The 12,890-nt window shown below is 31.7% G+C and overlaps 1 protein-coding gene and 1 pseudogene across 2 annotated transcripts in view; one reads left to right on the top strand and one right to left on the bottom strand.

The window, feature by feature from the left end:
- Positions 1-12,890, top strand: part of LOC149061078 (uncharacterized) — a 288,522-nt pseudogene that overhangs the window by 25,152 nt on the left and 250,480 nt on the right. The gene's annotated exons all lie outside the window — the stretch shown is intronic.
- On the bottom strand, positions 1,249-2,542 carry LOC149061087 (uncharacterized). Its single transcript, XM_089218295.1, has 5 exons — positions 2,233-2,542; positions 1,961-2,159; positions 1,734-1,880; positions 1,555-1,650; positions 1,249-1,461 (listed from the first exon to the last, which is right to left on the bottom strand). The coding sequence occupies exons 1-5, from the start codon at positions 2,416-2,418 to the stop codon at positions 1,250-1,252; spliced, it is 840 nt and encodes a 279-aa protein (XP_089074421.1). The 5' UTR covers positions 2,419-2,542; the 3' UTR covers position 1,249.

Raw genomic sequence — 12,890 nt, 5'->3', positions numbered from 1 at the left:
CACGGTTCATAAAAATGCCAGACACAGAATTAGAAATAAATACATTACAGAACCGTTTTTATGATATCGCTAAATTCCCTAGAGTTATTGGTGCTATTGATTGCACTCATGTAAAAATACAAAATCCAGGTAATAAAATATTAGTATATTATAAGGGCAATCTTTTATAATATGTTTTGGGAGTGTTGTAAATTAATTGATATTTTCCCCTTCTATTACCTAATAAGTAATAAGCAATTTCAAATAATGTGGAACTGAATGTATATAGGTATTTAAAAATAAGTATATAAATAAATATAAAATATATAAATAATAAATAAATAAAAATGAAATGTTTATATAGGTGGAGATAATGCTGAATACTTCAGAAATAGAAAAGGATATTTTTCATTAAATGTCCAAACTATTGCTTGTCCTAACTTAAAAATTATGGATATTGTAGCTCGTTGGCCCGGGTCTTGCCATGATCAAACAATATTTAAAAAATCAAAGGTATATACCCAATTAATCAGTGGCAAATGGGGAAATGGTTTGATTGTAGCAGACAGTGGTTATGCTAATTCTCGTCACATTGTCACACCTTTCATTAATCCTCAAAATCGCATTGAACAGCTGTACAACGAATCAATTATAAGAACTAGAAATCCTGTAGAAAGGTCATATGGAGTTCTAAAACGCAGATTTCCAGTATTATCTTTAGGATTACGGTTAAAGTTAGAAACAACTCAGGCAGTTATTGTTGCTTGCTGTGTTTTACACAACATTGCTTGTGACAACAATGATCTAGATCCACCAGAATTGTTAGATTTATTTTTACCAGAAAATGAAAATATAAATATAATAGAAGAAGTGATCGAAGAAGGAAATGCAAGACAACAATTAGTGGTTGATTACTTTGCACATTTGTAGTTACTGTTAAAAATGTAACTTCACTGTGTAAAATTGTATTCAGTAAAAACCAAATTAACAATGTATACTTTAAAAATTAATAGTTCTTAACAATATTTTTATCTTTAATATATGTGTTATAATTTTTAAATTTAAAACAAAATTAAAATAAACATATATAATAAAACAAAATAACAAATGAAGAACATATATTTATAATAACTTACAACTAATAGGTACTTAGTATTAGTAGTAACTTTTATGTTTTAAAATAAATTTATCACTTTTACCTGGTAATCTCATCAGGATTTTAAACAATATTTACATTTAAATTTAAATAAACAACAATAAACTATTTCTATTATTTCCTGTCATTATCCAACTTTTGCTTTTTTAATGATACGTCCAATTCCAATAATTGTAATTCAAGAGCATGTTTGTTTTTTAGAAATTCTAATTCTATTGTCAACATTGATTTTTGCATTTCAATTAATTCCATTTTTTTTTCTGCCAACAATGTAAACTTTTCACTCACTGAAGCTTGTGAATGGTTTTTTCTTTTTAAATTACCAGCTGAAAGTTTATATTATTCATTACAACAATATAGGTTAATAATGCTATATTAAAAACTAATTTTTTTTTTCATTTTAAAGCTTTAGTATTTACTCGTATTAAGTTTTTGATGCTTTCCAGTTGATTTTAATAATTTTGTAGAATCAATTGGAGCCCAATTCTTTTCAACAGTTGGTTCTTTTTCCATACCTCAAATCAGATGAGATTTTAATAAGTAACATTTAATATTGTTTAACATTTAATATAGTTAACTTTATAAGAAATTAAAATACCTTTATCTGACTGGCCAACTATAATAGTTGAAAGATCTTCATTATTGTTATCAAAAACAAAATCATATTGAGCAAACATATCAACAGCAGATTCATCTATTATTTCATTTTCAACTTCATGTTCTTCATCAATATTACTTATGTTAACTACTTAAAAGTCAATTTAATAATTATTAAATTATATAATACATATTATAAAAATATTTTGGCAATAAAAAGTGACTGACCAGCATCACTATCGAATTTTGAAGGCAACCCTTCAACCGACAATTGTATTATGTTGTATAATTGTTTTTCTAATTCACTTGAGCAAGTATAATCATTTTCACGAGGGCCACCTCCAGTCTTAAATAAATTACTTTTACTTCCTCTCAATAATCTTTTCAATCCTTCATATTTTAATCTCAAGCTTGTAGCATCTCTGGGCTGTTATTTATAAAAAAAATGTATATCTAATTAATATTTATTGAAGATTATTAAATTTTTATTTAGAACTTACACAGCCTGATGTGGTTGAATTGTATGCTTCACTAATTTTTAACCAGCACTGGTTTTTGTCCTTCCAGGACACAGAGTTGGACACTTTATTTTCCAGTACAGATTTATTTTCAATTGCATATTTTAATAATAGTTCTTTTTCCTCAAAGGAAAAGTTAGTTGCCCTATTCCTTTTATTTGACGACATAATGATGATTGATGAATAACAGAATAATACAGAAATATAGAATAGCAATATAACAGTTTATTGTTTATAATAAAAATATACAGATTTTTCTTTGATAATATTGTCTTATCACTGATGAGATATTTCAACCAATTACAATGGATCAGAACTCTTCAACTTGTTCCACAATGCACAACTCCTAATACATATTATCATTATTATCTACTGATTAGTTTTATTCTCCGAATAACTATTCGGATAATAAATTTAAATTGAAAAACAGTTGTCATAATTTTTTGTTTTATTTGGAAGTTTATTTGCTGAATAGGTTTATTCAACGAATAGTTATTTAACGAATAGTTTGGTGATTGAAAAACCGGGCCTAAGTATGACAAATATGGACAAAAATTAAACATAATTATGTATTAATTATAATGTGCAAATGATTTATTTTAATTATATTATAATATTATATTTTTTTCGCTCTATATGTTTTCGCTCATTTTGTATTCGCTCTTTTTCTTTCACTCAATTGTCGGGATACCATTGGTAATATGTAAAAAATATAAAACAATAGCTAGTGTTGGAGAAAATAAGTATGCACTTACCTTATAGTTTTACATAAATCCAATCTAAAATTTAAAAGGTACGTACCTGTCCTACATATTCGTCATATTCGTAAGATGGACAGACATTTGTAGACTACTCTAATAATTTTATACAAATCAAAATGATGACACTATATTATAGTACTTACGGTTGGTTTTTACAGAGTTTTTTCATACGTAAACCTACAGCTTTTTTTCCAGTAGATCTTTTTTTGGATCGAAATTTTTTTGGTGACATTTTTATATTAACAAATTCTAGAGTAGACAAGTCGATGAATAATAATTTATAAATAACTAGGTACTTTACTGTTCACTAGACAAACATTCAACTAAAAGCGACTTGTTGTCTACTGTAGTACTGTTGTATGGTTGTCCTTATATTGGTATAGTAAAAATAAACAAAATTAAATTATTGCATAATATAGAAACCATAGATATAATATTATATTAACTATTATGTCTATGATTGAAAGTATTCCAGGAAATTATTACGGGCGCGCTAAATGCAGATAAGCGCGCGGCGCTGCGGCCCAGATCCGGACAACTTTATCGTGGTGGGGGAAATCGTGTTCGCTATTACAACGACCGTAGGCAGCAGCACATTACAGCCAAAAATATTTAATAAAATTGAAATGTTTATGTAAAAACTGTTTCGCGCGGGAAAGAACCGAGAAGGCAATAGTTATAACTAAGAAACGAAATTTTCACCACATAAAAAGGAGAATTTTGTCTGTGCAATGTCGTTTTAATTTTTTTGATATCACTTGTACAAAAAAAGTTCTCGTTGTTTCAAAATCCATTATTTTTCTATTTTTTTAACATGAATATTTTTTTTTGTATAAGTGATATCAAAAAAACAAAAACGATATTGCACAGACAAAATTCTCCTTTTTATGTGGTGAAAATTTCGTTTCTTAGTTACAACTATAGCCTTCTCGGTTCTTTCCCGCGTGAAATGGTTTTTACGGACGAATTTACAGATGTCAAACGTCCTCTTAATAGAATATCCAATAGGTCTGGCTGAACCTTGGGACCTCGATATAAAATATCATTAAGGGATAATCCAGAGCTAGATGGGGGGCTGGTACCGAATTCCGTCCCGGGCCCCCTATGGTTCCATAACTGAAGACCGAATTCCGTCCCGGGGGCGGAGCAACTATGTCCGAATTCCGTCCCGGGGGTGGATAAACTATGTCCGAATTCCGTCCAGACTAGTTTTAGACGGTATTAATATAAGTTAAATTTTTATAGAACTTCAAGAGGCTTCGCCTGACATTAAGCGTAGGTATCGTTTTTTTGTACTATCGCAATTATTTGCAATAAAAATTTATATTTATATTTATACTTCAAAACCAAACATATTTAAATTCACAGAAGCTGTAAAAGCTGTGCAAACTGAAATTTATATAAAAATGCGGAGTACATTGCCAAAATCAAAAATAACATTGGAGAGAGAACAGTTTTTAAATGATAAAATGATGCTTTGGAAAAGTCGAAACATAGATCGACACCAGTTTGTGTGTCAGGTGTCGTCTAAGTTTTTACCAGCATATTTCAAATCTAAAAAATAATAATTTAAAAAAAAATTACACATAACATATATTATACTTATACACTTAAATTTATTAAAATACTTATATGACTGTCATATTTATACATAAATGGCATATACTGTAAATGGAGTTTTTTTTTGCTCCGTATATTAATAATAAATAAGGCTGTTTTTGCCGGATTTTATATTTTTAAACATGCCAGCAAAGCTGCCAGTCCTAAGCCTGGAGAAAATGTTACTGCCACCTATATCATAGTTACAGGTAGTAGGACGGAATTCGGACATAGTTTATCCACCCCCGGGACGGAATTCGAACATAGTTGCTCCGCCCCCGGGACGGAATTCGGTCATTTTCAGCAACCTGGGACGGAATTCGGCAATTGCCAGATGGGGCAGATCCACCAAAAACAACCCTCAATTTGGTTGTGATACTAGATTCTTTCATTACAGCATGATGCGGCAGGTAATAGGTACATTTATCAGGACTTGGAGCTAATACTAATTCCATATGATTCATGGCTAAGTATTCCGACATGAATTTATGGTATGCAATACCAAGATTTTTGTCTTTAGACAATCGCCTCTCCAAATTTAGAAAACGACGTTGAGCCATATAACTGGAATCACCCACTGTGCCAATATCAGCATTTATTGGAAGCCGCACAACAAACCTTCCAGAGTCATCCCTGTAATGAGTATCATTGAAATATTTTTCCACCTTCTGTTCATCAATCCGACGACTTCTTGATTTAGTGACAAATAATGACAATGCTGGTTCAACTCTTCCTCTACCTTGCCGGTAACCGTGGTGCCGGCACCAAGCAATAATTGTATGTCTCCAGGATCTCCACAACTGGGATCTGCCAATTGATCTTTCACTTTTTCTGGAATTTTAAAATGATCTAGTTTTAAGGGCCGTGTCGGTAATGTATTTGAGATGGATGGAAGTACATGTAAATCTATTAGAGTGCTAAAATTTTCAAACCGTGAAGACATTAACACAGGTTCCAATTTTTGAGCCATTGAATGCCTTGAATTTATTCCAACAATTGGTAGATGACAGTTTGTTCTTGGTAATTTAAGAGATTGAGCACAAGCGTCAGTGATGAAGTTGATCTGTGACCCTGAATCCAGCAGTGCTCTACAACGCTTAGATACACCTGTTATATCATTAATAAGCACAATAGCAGTGGCTAACATTACCGAGTCACCAGATGCGTGCATTACTTGTGCTAAACTTTCAGCGTTACACAGTGGCTGCTCAAGTGTACCAGATGCATCATCTTGGTCAGACGTGGTGGATCCGTCACTCTCTTCCAAATGCAATTTAATATTATGTTTTTTTCCACACTTAGAGCAGTTTGAAAATTTGCAGAACCTTGCTTGATGATTAACATTTAAACATTTAAAACATAAATGATTTTTCATGACAACATCACGTCGCTCATGAACAGGTAACTTATCGAATCGTTTACACAGGTACAATCTGTAACCTTCATTGCACAAAATACATTTAATTGTATAAATTGGTTTTCGAGCTGGTGCTACAAGGAAGGCCTTTTTTTCCTGCAACTTAGGATTATACACTCTTCCAACAGCTTTCTTTTCTATGGTAGATACAACATTCATTTCTCCTGCCTGATAAGCTGCAATGCGATTGAGTAAAAATGCCTCAACTTCAGAAAACACTGGTAATTCTTTTTTATTATATTGAAGTTGCCACTCCCCCACTGTGGCACTATCCAAACGACTGCAAATGAGTGTGACCAACCATGCGTCCCAAGACTCTATGAGTTGTCCTAATGCTCTGAGCGCATTGACATTGGACATGACATGATGCTGTAACTTTTCTAAATTTGTTGCCGATGCTATGAGGACTTTAGGTGTATCGAGTAATGATCTGATGTGAGATTGAATGATTACACCTTTATTATCATACCGGTTCATTAATGTATTGTATTCTTGTAAATAATTTTCGCCCGTGGTGGGAATTGACCGAATAACATCACTGGCCTGACCAACAAGATAACCTTTGAGATAATGAAATTTTTGAACAGGAGCTAGATTCTCATGGTTATGGAATACAATATTAAAGCTATCAATAAATGACGTCCAATGTTGCCAATCACCGTCAAATTTTGGAATCTCCACTGGTGGTAACCTCATTGTATTTTCAGTCTTGTATTTGGTAAGCTCACTATAGGTAGGACTACTTGATGTATTATTTGCATTGGCTTCTATCAGCTGCATTAATAATGCTTTGGCATGGTATAATTTATTTTTAAAATTTATATATTCATCACATTGTTGATCATCCTGCACCGAATCATCAAGCTCTTCAATTTAAACTTGAGCCATTTCATATTTTTCAGCTAAAGTATTTAATGCTTCCAACCGAATGCGTACTTCATTTATGTTACCAGATGTAGCATCATACTGGGTGCCGAAAAGTGTTGTTGTAGATAGTTCACGGTTGACTTGATTTAACTTCTTCTTGGCCAGTTTTAACTTCTTCGCCGCTGCCTCCATCGTTACTGTATACAACTTATAGGAATACACCAAGTGCTTATCTCACAATAAAAAAAAAAAATAATTATTAAACAACCAAAATCAATTAAAGGTACAAACAAGTGTGATATTTTTATTGAATGAGCACAATTACATACAACTTTATAATAGAAAATTCAATATCCGGCTACCCGTAGGACCAAATGTTGGGGCGTAGCCTACTATATAGCTTTAATATAGTTCAGGGTTACTCCACTGAATAAATATGCAAATTTAGAGTTGGTAATGGACTGTATAATAAAATGATAAAAAGGTCACACAGGTAATAAAATAATATTGATAGAATACAATAAAGAACAACAGAAACAATTTGTGGACTTAAAGGTCCAGTACATATGAATAACAACTAACAATATCAAATGTACATATATGTATAAATATTAACAGACAATGAGATATGGCAAATATAATAATAATTTGTGCCTTAGAAAATATAATACAATATGGCAATATAACAATATAATATAATATGACAACTATAACAATATAATAATAAATTAATCAAATATAAAATGTGGTGCACCATGTACCTTAAATATGATTATGGTGCCATGAGGTGCCCAGATCCGTATATAATAAATAAGTAATACAATAAAAATAGCAGGTTGATCTGGCGCACTCACATAATCACCGCTAAACACACTACGAAGAAATCTTCAATGACAATATAAACTCTGCAGCCAACAATATAAAGGAGCAGCCAAACCATACAAAACAACAAAACCATGAGTCATCAACGACGATTAATATGTAAAAATGACCTCCTGTGAATATAACAATATTTAATAACCGCAGCAAAGGGTGTCCGAACGATACATACCAACTATAACAAAAAAAAAACCGTCGTTCACCGAATAAAGAACAAAATCACGTGGAGATGATGAGAAACAATGGAGTCAATGGACGCATACGACCGAGCACCGAGAAATCTATTAAACAGTAAGTCACACAAGTTGCTGTTCCGAGAGCACCGAAAAAAGTGAAGTAAATGGTACAACAGACCATACCGAAAAGAAAATAATAATATGAACGTAGGAACGATATTTAGTGTCATGCACACGATTATATAGAACAAAGCAATCATTGTTTATTTGGTGGCATTGATACAATGACTGCCATAGACATATAAACCAAAAAAAAAAAAGGAAAAAACAAACTAGGAAAAAATGATAACCCACAATCAAGACGCCGGCCGTTTTTGCCGGTGGACAGTGGTCACCGCACAGCTGTTGCTGCTAAGCCCACTTCCACCGACATAACAAAAATAAATAACCAGAAAAATAATGATAAGGGAGTAGTTCGAGCGCAAACACCCATATAATAAATTATAGGTTTTATTAAGCTAGCTATATTATAGAATTTTAATGCCGTGAAAAAAAATCATAGGTTAAGGTTCGATTAGGTATCTTATTATAAAGATATCTGTAAATTTATTTAGGAAGTATAAATACCACTGGTAACCACAAAATAAGTATAAATATTAATACATTAAAGGTACAAATAGTTATACAAAAATAGTAATATTTTCAACATAACATATGTGACTTTATATTAAATAAACTATACAATTATTCTAAATTTTTTTTCTCACTTGACAGTGTGAAGAAGTAACCAGTAGTGTCAAATCCAAAATATTCCTGGTTTTGAAAAATTAACTCAGGGGGATATAACTCTATTATTTTTTACCATGGGCAATTTAATAGTTTTTAACCTACTGGGCTGAATTCAAATATAACAAACCCATTACATAACCCATTTGTAATGTAATATACAGCAGAGCGACTTCTGCTTACTCGCTCTTTTATTTTATTATGAAGCTAATTTATTGTGCTATAAACTAACACATTCAATTAAACTAGAAATTTACAAATTGTTTTATTAAATATCCTGCTTAGTCCCTCCATTTAAGGATTTTTTTTTCATAATTAATTAAAAATGAGACTTCGCATGGTCATCGTGCATAACTAGTTTTAAAATTGAATCCACAGATTTCCGAATGCAGCTATTGAAATGTCTGTAGATGTTGCTTTGAAGATGATGCGGAATATTCGCCAGAGATTCAATTCACCTGTACCAGCTTCTTTGGCAGCCATGGGAGAAACAATTGCATCACATGAATGACGTGGACGACTGATGTCATTATTGGATGACAATAACAACAATGCCTTCTTCCAAGGCTCATTAGAGTACCTGATTGGTACAGAATCAATTTTTGGCGGATTGGTTTTTGCAAACCTTAAATTTTTGAAAAATTATGCACCATTCATGAGACAGTATACGGTTGTAGCTGTTGATGGTACGTTTGGAGTACTACCAAGAAGTCCAAGTGACATAGATCAATTAGTGACCATACACGTTCTGTTAAACAATTTTGTGAGTCTTAAACCATATAATAATATTCCTTTCAGTTCCTAATTATTTATTTAAGAAAAAAAAGATTTCTATTTTTAATACATTGTAAACATTTTTATTTCAGTCTATTCCTGTAGTCTACGTAATATTAAATCAAAGGACAGAGAACATATATGTAAGACTATGACAATTCCTGAAAAGCGATCTCCCTTTTAGTATTTTAACCTGCAGATAATCAAAGATTATGAAACAGCATTAAGGAATGTAATCAGAAGGGTTGTACCCAGAGGCGGAGTGGCCCGCCGGGCAACCGGGACAATGCCCGGTGGCCTGGCTTGCTTATATAAGAAGTGGCTTGGTCCTGGTGTGATGAAAATAATTAATATTTAAAATATTTAGCTATTTTTGATGATTGTAAAAACAACGAAAAAAAATTAATAATGTGATATGTGAACCACCAATTATAACTAGTAAATACTCGATGTTGCGATAACTCGTTTTCTTATTATCGGTCGCTATCATTATTCACAAGTAAACACACAATCTATAAATTGTTATTCAAACGGGGTATATTATTTTGTAATTGACACAAAACAACAAAGTACCTATATGATAATGGTTGTAAATAACATCACAGGCTTGCATTTTTATTTAATAATACCAAATACCACAGATTATATTTGTAGTTTGTATAACCTGCGATAATACGATCAATACGGAATAAATCCAAACAAAGCCGTAAAGTTTTAATAAGATAATGTCCAATTTTCTATTTGTTTTTTATTTTCAATATGCATAAAAATTCCAAAAACCAGAACAAACGAAAAGGAAGACATGAAAGGGAACAAGAGAAGAATAAAAAGCTCTTGTCTGTGATTGTCCAAAAGTGTGAAAAAATTAATTCATATTTCAAAGGTAGGTATTGACAGGTACATTTCTCCTGCCCCCCCCCCCCAATTTCGAATTTTGAATTTTTTTTTGCACCATACGTTTGTAGCCGGTTTGTATTGGTTTGTAATCACATTTTTTTCGTTTGTAGAGGTTTAGTTTTTTTTTAAAACCAACATTTTGGTGGGGGGGGGGGGGCTGGGGAATGCCCTAATTTCGAGTTTAGAAATTTTTTTTGCACCACACGTTTGTAGCTGGGTTGTATTGGTTTGTAATCACATTTTTTTCGTTTGTAGAGGTTTAGTTTTTTTTTTAAACCAACATTTTGGTGGGGGGGGGGGGACTGGGAAATGCCCCAATTTCCAATTTCAAATTTCAAATTTTGAATAATTGTTATTTAGTTGTAGCCAATTACTAGACACTATTGTTTCACTTATTTAACTTTCCTGCTATCTCATGTGATATTATATAATTAATTTTTTTTTTAAATAAAATATTAGTCAAATTAAATCATAAAAACTTACTATTACTTTGATTTTACCCTTATCAATGATAGAAAGTCACCATAGGCTTAACTTATATGAGAATTGATAGCTTCAGTGCTCGAAATGAAAAATTTTACGAACCGGAACGTTTAAAAAATTAATATGAGTATTATAATATTAATTTTTAATTTTAATTATTTTAAGTAATTTTAAGCTTAAAAAATTTACAATTCAAATCGAATACATAGTTTATAATAATTTCCATAATGCTGAATATTTGTCGTCAATTTTTTTGTCACGTTTGCGACTTGCATTGTCATCAGCAGCATGTCCACCTTTGGCTAACCATGACCGTACATATTTTTCAGGACGAAATTCAGTGAGTGGAGGGCCAACACAATTAATCAATAAAAGTGCAGAGACTGTACTAATATTTAATGAAGATCTGAGAGGTGTTATAATTTCATTCATTGAGCTAAAATTTCGCTCGCACTCACTTGTAGATATCGGAATAGTCGCTACGGTTTTAAAAAGTATTTGTAAGTCGTCTGGAACACCTTCTTTTCCTCCTTCCAATTTGAATATTTGAAAACCCCGAACAATATCATTTTCTTTATTCAATTGAAAGTGGCGACATAAGTGACGTATTTTATCATCTCCAAATGTAATATTTTCGATTTCATCATTATCGGAAGTAGGCCATTTTTTTGGATCTAGTACGCTAAGACTATCGATTAAATTTGTATAATTATATATGTTATCCTGTTGATCTTTTTCATGTTGACTTACATGTGATGAATTAGTTGTTATCATCCGATTTCTTAAATTATTTGCTAAACCTCTGTATAGTTGACTCGTATTAATTTGTTTTACCTTTCCATTATGAATAGGAACATTTTTATAAATATTTAATTCAATCGCTTTTAAAGCGCCGGCTAATTTATGTCCGGGCACACTTACCATCGAATCAAATACTCTAATTGTTGTTCTAATAGATTTATCGGCATCTACAAGAGTGATATTACGCCTTTGCAAATACTCCGATAAGTCTTCTAGTTCATCTAAAGCGTCTGCCATTGCATTAAGATTACTAACAAATTCGACGCTGGAGATCATTAATTTTAACCCGTTATACTTGCTTCTTTCTTTCGAATCTCTTGTTACATCTGTTGAAGCAGATTTAAAATGTTCATAAAGAGCCGAATAATTATTTAAGACAGCATTTATAGTTCGTTTACTAGACGCAACCCAGCGAACAGACAAAATTCTTCCTATTTGTAAAATTTGTTTTTCTAAAGAACTTGCTACTAATCTTAACTCATTTTGATTTTTTGGCGATTGATGATATAAAGAATACAATTTGTCCATAAATATTTTAAAATGATTTATTCCATCAACTTCATTTACAACATCATTAACGGCAAGCTCTAAACGGTGGTTCGAGCAATGCCAAATAATTAAATTTGGAAACATTTTTTTAAGTCGAGTTGCTACTCCCGAATTTTTCCCAATCATTACGGAAGCTCCATCGCACGCAAAACAAACAAGACATTTTTTTAAAAATTGTTGATCAAATCCATATGTATTCAAACATTCAAGTAACGCAATAGTAATTTGTTCGGCAGAAGTGCTACATAGTTCAATTAAATCGAGATTAAATGTATATGGTTCACCGGGAAATGTTTCAAAAAATGTTCGCAAAACGACCACTAATGTAGTTTTTCTACTAAGAGTCGTTGACTCGTCTACCAAAATTGATATTTTTTTTTGTCTAAAATTATATCTTTACAAATAATCATTTTCATTTCAGTAGCCAGATGGATCGCAATTTTCGCACAGGTCTTATCTGAGTGTAATATGTTCCCCATACTAATCCCGTTTAATACTTGTAAATCAATATCTACCGGTAAATCAACAAATGGTCTTTGACTTTTAATTATTTTGTAAACCGTTCTAAAGATTTTTTCAGTCGTTAAATATTTTGCCCGTTGTAACTCACTAATACCTTTTTCTGTCTGTTTTTTTTCAGATTGCTGTAAA

This window comes from Diuraphis noxia, unplaced genomic scaffold, assembly GCF_037042655.1.
Source record: "Diuraphis noxia isolate RWA-SAM2 unplaced genomic scaffold, SU_Dnox_SAM2 contig0001, whole genome shotgun sequence".
NCBI lineage: Eukaryota > Metazoa > Arthropoda > Insecta > Hemiptera > Aphididae > Diuraphis > Diuraphis noxia.
The sequence above is the reverse complement of the archived record's forward strand: the minus strand, read 5'-3'. Positions and strand labels throughout refer to the sequence as shown.

What these genes read in the sequence shown, in the direction of transcription:
- LOC149061087 (XM_089218295.1), bottom strand. Translation starts at nt 2,418, where the DNA reads ATGTCGTCAAATAAAAGGAATAGGGCAACTAACTTTTCCTTTGAGGAA. An exon ending in AAAATTCGATAGTGATGCTG is followed by an intron (nt 1,881 to 1,960) that starts GTCAGTCACTTT and finishes ACTTTTAAGTAG; the next exon opens with TTAACATAAGTAATATTGAT. An exon ending in GCATCAAAAACTTAATACGA is followed by an intron (nt 1,462 to 1,554) that starts GTAAATACTAAA and finishes ATAAACTTTCAG; the next exon opens with CTGGTAATTTAAAAAGAAAA.